Below are 8,693 nucleotides of genomic sequence, written 5' to 3' on the forward strand. Positions count from 1 at the left end.
GTTCTAGATCTGACTTTTCACGTGGGAGCTGTCATCTGTCTGAAGCTGATATCTAACCTGGATGTGCAGCTAATTGCCTAACAGGACTGGGGCTCTGAGTGTTTTCTTAATTCTGCGTGGCTGGTGTTATGAAAGGATAGTGCTAAAGAAGTATCCAGGAGTTGCTCATCTATTTGAAGTAGAGCTCACAGTGACTAAATGTTATACCATGTAGGTCATCCCCTTAAGTAATGTACAGAAAACTTCTCATACTGCACAAGCGTACACACACACATGATGCAGGCAGGCATTCCTTGGGCGTGGAGGAGTTAAGCCAACACAATATCTCTGCGCTTTGCTATACTGAGATCTAAATTTAGACCTTTTTGCAAAGCTGAAATCATGTTTATTCTTCCTGCTACGAACTTTAAGACCTCAGGGGTGAAAAATTAAAAAGAATTTAAAGAAAGAAAGAAAGAAAGAAAAGATAAAGAAAAGCAAGAGAAAAAAAAAAGAAAAGCTGTGATTTCCAAGAATGCAAGTTTCCATTAAACACCAGTGCCAAAACCATAAACTTCGACCTGCGGGAACACGAGTGAACCTCTGCGAGTCGTTTTTGACGCTGCACTAATTTTGCTTATATAAATACCCATCCATCAACTCCCCTTACAGCGGCTGAGGATTAGAGCGGCCCGACGCAGCGCCCATCCGAGTCAATGCGACCTGCGCGCCGTACAAAGGAATGCCTCTTTTCCTCCTGCCGCAACAGGTAACTGCGTTTGTCGGGGGAAGGTCGTCAGGCTCCGACCCCGCTCCTCCAACCGCTTACGCTCCCCACTCTGCGAGCTGAGACCTGAGCTGCGATAAAACTGGGAAAGAGAAGCTCCGGGCTTACAGAGCGCAGCCAGAGACGGGCTCTGCCCGGAGACAGTCGGGACACCCACACCCCGCCGGCCCGGCCCCACTCTGGAGCCGCGGGGCAGGCGTCCGGAGCTCCTGCCAGTTCCCGGAGGGCTGCCGACAGCCCCGCTTAGCGCCGCCGCGCTCCGGCAGCCGTCTGGGGACACGGCTGGGGATAAAAGCGAGGCCGCCCCGCCTCATCCCGGAAAGGAAGGAGGGCCGAGGGGGAAACGGGAACGGGAACGCCCGCTCGGCGCGGTCCTGCCTCCAGCTCGCGGCTCGGCTCCCTGCGATGGTGCCGGGGGACGGGACGGAGGCTGTGCGGCCGGGAAGGATCTCCGCGGGCCGGCCTCGGTTCAGAGCGGAGAGGTCTGATTCTTCACGCCCCGAAGGATGCGAGTGACCGAGTGTCCGTGCTGCGGACACACCCGGGTATCTCCTGGAGAGCCGAGGACCTGACCTGTTGTACGTCGCGTTACTTTAGGGCGAGTTTGCGGGAGGGCCCTGCAGCCTGCCTTATGCAGGGAGTGTAGATAGCATCCCCGGTGTTCTTTCGAAGCTGGCACCCGTCGCTCACACCAAGAGGATGGGCTGGCGTGGGGAGGGTGCTGTGGAGTAAAGCCACTTGTCACATTCAGTGTGAAAGCTGCTGATGTGGGACTACCTAAGCAGAGCTTCTTGCTGTGGCACCTCTCTGCCGCATCTGACCGATTTTCTCTTTTCTCAGGGGAGGCAGTGAGCTCCACGGAGGCACACCGCAGGGAGCGTCCCGCATTCTGCATCTCGCTAGGTGGACTATGGTGGCAGGAAGATGTTGGCTCGGAAGAGTATCATCCCTGAGGAGTATGTGCTGGCACGGATCGCTGCCGAGAACCTGCGCAAGCCACGCATCCGGGACCGGCCGCGCAAAGCCCGCTTCATCGCCAAGAATGGAGCATGCAACCTGGCCCACAAGAACATCCGCGAGCAGGGGCGATTCCTGCAAGACATCTTCACCACCTTGGTGGACCTGAAATGGCGTCACACGCTGGTCATCTTCACCATGTCCTTCCTGTGCAGCTGGCTGCTCTTCGCCATGATGTGGTGGCTGGTGGCTTTTGCCCACGGTGACATGGACCCGAGCACGGAGAACACTGCAAACAACACCAAGTGGACTCCCTGCGTGACATGTGTCAGGTACAGCGCAGTCGGGGGGACAGCAAAAGGTTGGGACGTGGCTGCCTGCTGTCCCATCGATGACTGAAATGCAGTTTTTGGTTTACATGAACCATTATTGTTTGGTTGAGACAATTGAAAAGTGCGGTGTTTTCCTCTAGATTACGTAAATTCAGCAAGCCTTCTGGGCTTGGAAAATGCTGTACTGTAGATTTCTTTGATTCCTTACAGGATCTGAAAGAGAGGGAGACCTGCTGCTTTTCATGTGTCTCCACACTCTGTGGGTGACATACCTTGCCTGTCAAGATAAGAGCCTGCTACAAGAGTGGGTATGTGTTACACGTATCGTAATGTTGTCTGTGGCAGCAGGAGCATCCCAAGCGTGGTGTGAGCTGAGAGCTGTGCTGGTGGAAGGTGGCCTGCTCCAAAAGCAATGCCTGTGAGGCAGGCACCCACCATAGGTGTCAGCTGGCAAGAAATGTGCTGCGTAGGGTAAAAGGAGATGTGTTTCAGGATGACACTTATGAGACAGCTCCAAAATGCCTGGCCTTTGATGAGGCCAGCAGTTTGAAGGACGAACTGCTTCCATGGTGTGCATGATTTATCGGATAGTGAAAGTTTAAGGGAATTCTGGGTTAAATGTCAGCTGTTAAGAGAAGTATTTTCCTCTCTGTCCCCAGATGACAATTTTCAAGGCTCTGGCAAACTGACACATATCTACACAGGACAGGGGGAGCATTTGTTAATGGGAAGTGAGAGTAGGCAATAAGATCACTCTGTCATCTCATCAGTAACAGGTCTTTTTATAGCAGCAGGTGCTTCTAAGCAGGACAATCTGGGTTCAGGGTGGCCAGGCTGCCCTATAGCAGCTGCCTTGACACACTGCAGTGACTGTGTGAGGGGCTGAGAGTTTCTGCTTCTCTTTTAACTTTCTGTTTCACGTAGTTTTTGAGGCACCTCAGCAAGCTTGAGGGCACCTCAGATCTGACTCATGAGGCAATGGAGATTTCATTCTCCCTTTTTTTTGACACTATTGTGCTAAATGGGAAATTTCCAAGGGGAAGATAAAGCGGAGATTTTCCAGGCTGACCTTCATCAAGTTGAGGATCTGGAGCAGCGGGAGATGGCTGTCTTATTTCCTTTCCATTAAGGGGTCATAAACAGTTGCCTCTGACATGAGACATCATGATCCAGCTGGCACCCACTGGCGATGTCCTCCAGGGTGTCACCCCCTGCCTTTCTGGTGTATTGCTCCCAGAGGGAAGCGTGTGTGAGATTTGTCCAACCCCACCAACTTTCTGGGGTCCTCTGGGAGGATGTCACTCTATTTGGTGGAGGCCCCCACAACATGTATCCCCATTGTGCTCCTGGGCCACTCCACAGAGCCTGGTCTGACTGCTGAGGTCATCATGCCTCCGGGACAAAGCAGAGCCATAGCCCCTGCTATCTCCCTGTAGCCCCACATGCAACTGTGCCAGCAGTGTCCTCCCTGCCACAGAGGCTGTCTGAGGGCTGGCAATGAGGCAGAGCCAATGAACCGGTGTGCCTTTGAGCTTTAGCCCTTGGCAAACAACACCTGTCACGCTCTCCTGTGAGTACCTGAGGTGTTTCAGCCTACAGCTGCCTACGTATCCACGGAAAATCTCTTCCCTACATCTTTTTAAACCTGGCCACCACCTTGGACACAATATCAAATAATACAATCTGAAACAACAATATGATCGCTGATATTTTTAAGAGTAGCGAGTTGCTGGATTTAAAGCGTACTTAATATTGCGTATACATGAATTAACATATAATATTAATATAATATCTGTCAAAATAATGGCAAATATTTTTTTTAATTCACTTTCCTGAGATTTAGGCTCGCAGATATTTCAGGAGAGCTTTTTTGGATGGGTGCCATTACATATTTATAGGGAAATCTGGCTTTAGGAAATTTTAACCACTACTGCAGGGAACTCTACAGCACTTCCATTTTTCAAAGTACTGCAGAATATCTAAGGCTAGTAGCACTTTTGCCACACAATGCAAATGTTATCCAAAGAGAAAAACTGTTGCAGAGCTCTAAAGCGAGGGACCTGGCAATAGTGTGGCTTGACATTCATGGCTCCCTCTTCACTTGTTCACCATCCTGTACAAACTTGTTGCTTCTGATACTGGCACTCTAAAAAGGTGGGGTTTTTTTTCCTTTTTTTTTTAAATGATGAGTATCAAAGGGAGTCAGAATATTTCATTGCACAGAGATTTAAGTTGGATTAAATTAAATTAAGATTTAGCTGTAAGCTTTATTCTGCATGTAGATGACTACTCATTAACATAGAAATCATTCCATGAATGAATTAACTCCTTCATCCCTGATTTCTTCAGTATAAAAGACAAGAACAAACTCCTCAGTGTGAGGGAATCTGCCAAAGATTAACAAAACAGAAAAGGAAAAAAGAGACTAAGTTATTTCAAAGATGTCTGTACAGAGACTGTCTGGTTTTCTGAAAGATGACCATTCTCATTCTACAGAACATTATCCCTGATATTGACTGTTCTATTTCAATGTCTCTTCTTGATCCCAGGCCTTAGAACCATCTTCATGGTCAGGATATATATTTTCCATAGGTAAAGCCACACACTTGGGGATGCTTCAAATGTTTGTGGACTGTACTGTTCCAAAAGGGTCACTATGTTAGTTCATGAGACCCCATGTGCAAAATATCTACTGTATAAATCCCAGGGTACAGGTTTGGAGTATAAGAGACTTCTGTGAAGGAAGTATGAGTTTATACCAGGAAGTGAAATAGCATGGTGTATATTCAAGAAGTGATATTCTGCACTATTATAAATAATGTGTTCTGGAAAGTTTTCAGACAGCATCCTCTGATGTCCAACAGTATAGTATATTAGGGATACACTTCTAAACCCACTGTTGTGTTGAAGTTTTCCAGCTAGCCTTGCCACGGCAGTGAGCTTAACCCAAACCCTGGGCACAGCATTGTCTTTCAGCTGGGATGCGCCCTCCCTCTGCAGCCTGATTCTGTGGGCTCAGATGCAAGTTTCTTAGGGTCATCTAGAATTACAAATGGTCTTCTAGGAGCTCAGGCTCTTATGTCTTCCCTCTCAACATTATATGCATCACTGATCATACAAACACTGAATCACCAAACATGCAATGTTAACAGAAGGCTTACATTTACAAGAGCTGCAAAAATAGGCACTTAAGTTTGTTTCTACTAAGCATATGCTAATAGCTTATCAGTTTATGTTTGATGAGCTTTCAGTTAACTTTGTACAATCTTCCTCTCCAGGTCTTTCACCTCTGCTTTCCTCTTCTCCATTGAAGTTCAGGTGACCATTGGTTTTGGGGGCAGGATGATGACGGAGGAATGTCCCTTGGCCATCACAGTCTTGATCCTACAGAATATTGTGGGTCTAATAATCAATGCTGTCATGTTGGGCTGCATCTTCATGAAAACCGCTCAAGCTCACAGGCGGGCAGAGACCTTGATTTTCAGTCGACAGGCGGTCATTGCCGTTCGAAATGGCAAACTTTGCTTCATGTTTCGAGTGGGAGACCTGAGGAAGAGCATGATCATTAGCGCCTCCGTGAGAATCCAGGTTGTGAGGAAGACTACAACCCCTGAGGGAGAAGTCATACCCATTCACCAAGTAGATATCCCCGTGGATAACCCCATTGAAAGTAACAATATTTTCCTGGTGGCTCCCTTAATCATTTGTCACGTCATAGACAAGCGCAGTCCTCTTTACGATATCTCCGCTTCTGACCTGGCACTCCAGGATCTGGAGCTTATAGTGATACTTGAAGGAGTCGTGGAGACAACTGGCATCACAACGCAGGCGAGAACCTCCTACATAGCAGAGGAGATCCTGTGGGGTCACCGCTTTGTGCCCATTGTCACTGAGGAGGAAGGTGTTTACGCCGTTGACTACTCCAAATTTGGCAACACAGTCAAAGTGGCAGCACCGCGTTGCAGTGCACGAGAGCTTGACGAAAAGCCCTCAATTCTCATCCAGACCCTGCAGAAGAGTGAGCTGTCCCACCAGAACTCCCTGCGGAAACGCAACTCTATGAGGAGAAACAACTCCATTCGGAGGAGCAACTCCATGCGGAGAACCAACCCCTCCCTCATGGTGCCCAAAGTGCAGTTCATCACACCTGAGGGGAGTCAGAGTGCCTCCGAAACGTGATGCACAGCCATGTGTGGTGCCAGGGGGAGGTTCAAAAATAAATTTCATTCTACTGAAGAAAATGAGAATGCAGAAGAGAACTGGGCAAGGACTATTTATTCCATTACTTTCTGAAAGCACTACCTAATGGCATTAGGAAACACGTTAGCACTTAGTGTATGAATTAATAAAAGTGGCACGTACACTAAAGAAAACACAGTTCACTTATGTAATATAATGTGTATTTATACTTCTCCTAATGGCATGCTAATTTTTTTAATCATAGTTTTTCTATCAAAGGCCTCTTTCTCATCTTTTTCCACTGTCTGTCACAAAGTGTGTTTTTATCCTGTAGAAGTGGGTTGCTTACCCACTAGCAGAAGTTCCAAACAGCTACATATCAACAGCTTGCACTTATTTTGTGTGAGATATTTGGATATCAGCTTTTTAAGGGTGAATCCCTTGTTCTCTTGAAAGGATCAGCAAAATTCCTCAATGATTTAACAGGAGAAGAAGCAGGATTTTCCAGTCAGTTTTCTAGATCCTTTCTTTCTGTTGCTTTATAGCAAAGATATTTTGAAAGCAGTCCCAGTAGGTGAAGTGACCTGGCCATGCCAGAAGAGAGCTTCTGCAGCTCTAAACAGCACCAGGATTAAAAACAACATTTCAGCAGACCCACAAAATAGTACAGCCTCTTGCAGGGTGCTGTTCTTGTCCTGCAGTGGGATACAGCACTGCGGGACAGTATGTGTTTGTAATGTATCTGCAACCCATGCTGAGAGATTGAAGTGTTCCCAGCCTCCCCTTGAGCATCTGTGGTGCTAAAGCTGAAAAAAGCACACAGCTTTTCAACATTCTCCTTGTACTGGTTGAAGACCAAATCCCATTGTTGTTTTTATTAGTCTTGGAGATTAACATACTGAAGATAAGAAATCTTTTTCCTTCACTTACATTACTTTTTGTAGGATTAAGTCTGTTTGCTTTGTTTGTTCGTTTTTCCCCAGTGTGACTTCATGAATGGGAATGAGAGGGGATCATGACAGTAATATTACAAGTAATAATATTTTCAAAGCCATGTGAGTAGTTTTTAGGTGATGCAGCTGAAGTACTACCTTTTAGCAACGTCACACTCGTGTCTTTATACAAAACGACATTGAAAGTTGGTGGTGAGCACCTTTTCTCTTCAAATCACAGAGGGCATTTCTTATCTAGAACCTTTGCCAAAGTGTCACCACAAGATTTTCTAGAAGAGTAAGGAGAGGTAAAACAACTAATTGTGTCACATTTGGTAATGCTAAATGGATGGATGCTTCTTTCCCCTGTGAAAACCAAGTATAATTATGGACAAATGCTTCTTCACAGAAGATGCCTTAATGTCTCTGGCTCAGGAAAGGTACTATTTTTGTGCTGACTCGGTAAGACACTCAACCACTTAAATACTCCTGTGATTTTAAATATCTGCTTACTTCTTCCAGGTTACACAGTCAACAGCAATGCTGGATTCTCATTCTCTTTGGAAGCTAGTTCATCAGCACTTGTACTGTCAGCTTATAGCTTCTTTAAGACTTGGATGATGGCATGGAAGGACATGGCTATGTAGTGTAGACTTATATGCAGAACAGGTGCTGTCCATGAAATAAACACCAACAAAATGCTTCATCTGAAGCATTAACAGAAACTGAAGTTTCTGCTAAAAGTGTTTATTCCTGTCCTGCCCATTAGTGTTCTTGGAGGATGTCTGGTGAACATCTGGAGATATTAATCTGTCCGTTGTGTGTCCAAACAACGAACATCTGTAGCTTCCAAGAAGAGTCAGAATGAACATACACAGTTTGTCTCTGGTCTACATTTGCAGGCCTATGAATTTCTGTGAGGCAGCCTGCTTGCAATACAATTAAGTCAAATGCTGTACAAAAGCAAATTTTCTACAAAATAAAAAAATGGCAATAATGATTTATTCCGTCTCTGATTTTCTGCTCATATCTTTTGTTTTTTTCTTTCTATTCTCCATTCATTTTTCTGGATTATTTGTCCTTCTTGTCCCTCTTCCTTTTCCACAGACTCTTTGAGTAATAATTTAATATATATATTTTTAATTTTCTTAGTCTTTCAAGAACATCTCTGTTTTAAATAGGAAAATAATACCTTTGTACTCTCTGTGGATAGCCAGAAGATTCAGAGTTAGTGTGATGGGGACATGGAAAGCAAACAGAGAGCACTCAGAGAGAATACAAAGCATAGTGCTACAGAGCTGAAGCCAACATCCAAGTAATGGTATTTGGAGGAAGCTTCCCCCAGTGGCAGGTCACTCCACAGTTGTTGCTGTCAGGTTTCCTTGTGCTCTCTTCCAACACATCTGCAGTGAGCCAGGGTCAGGGCAGGACCTGGGGTGGGCACACTCTGAGCCAAGGGGGTAAATAGGGGCCTAGAGGAGGTATAGCAGATGGCAGACATCCCAAACACCCTTCCTGGGCAGCCCC

General features: G+C 46.2%; 1 protein-coding gene across 2 annotated transcripts; it reads left to right on the forward strand.

Moving 5' to 3' along the window:
- The first annotated feature begins 590 nt into the window (after positions 1-590).
- Positions 591-8,155, forward strand: KCNJ8 (potassium inwardly rectifying channel subfamily J member 8). 2 transcript variants are annotated; one of them, XM_031597151.2, is made up of 3 exons: positions 591-748; positions 1,607-2,055; positions 5,334-8,155. In XM_031597151.2, exons 2-3 carry the CDS (start codon positions 1,691-1,693, stop codon positions 6,232-6,234), a joined length of 1,266 nt encoding a protein of 421 aa, XP_031453011.1. In that variant the 5' UTR covers positions 591-748; positions 1,607-1,690; the 3' UTR covers positions 6,235-8,155. The 2 variants fall into 2 exon arrangements, with proteins under 2 accessions (XP_031453011.1, XP_031453010.1); XM_031597150.2 differs by lacking the exon at positions 591-748 and adding an exon at positions 1,005-1,344.
- Positions 8,156-8,693: the final 538 nt, after the last annotated feature.

The sequence above is a fragment of the Phasianus colchicus genome, chromosome 1, assembly GCF_987193195.1.
Source record: "Phasianus colchicus chromosome 1, bPhaCol1.hap1.1, whole genome shotgun sequence".
Taxonomy (NCBI): domain Eukaryota; kingdom Metazoa; phylum Chordata; class Aves; order Galliformes; family Phasianidae; genus Phasianus; species Phasianus colchicus.

Excerpts from the sequence above, each read along its gene's own strand:
- KCNJ8 (XM_031597151.2), top strand. The coding sequence starts at position 1,691 with ATGTTGGCTCGGAAGAGTATCATCCCTGAGGAGTATGTGCTGGCACGG. Across the intron at positions 2,056-5,333 it reads CCCTGCGTGACATGTGTCAG|GTCTTTCACCTCTGCTTTCC; the intron begins GTACAGCGCAGT and ends CTTCCTCTCCAG.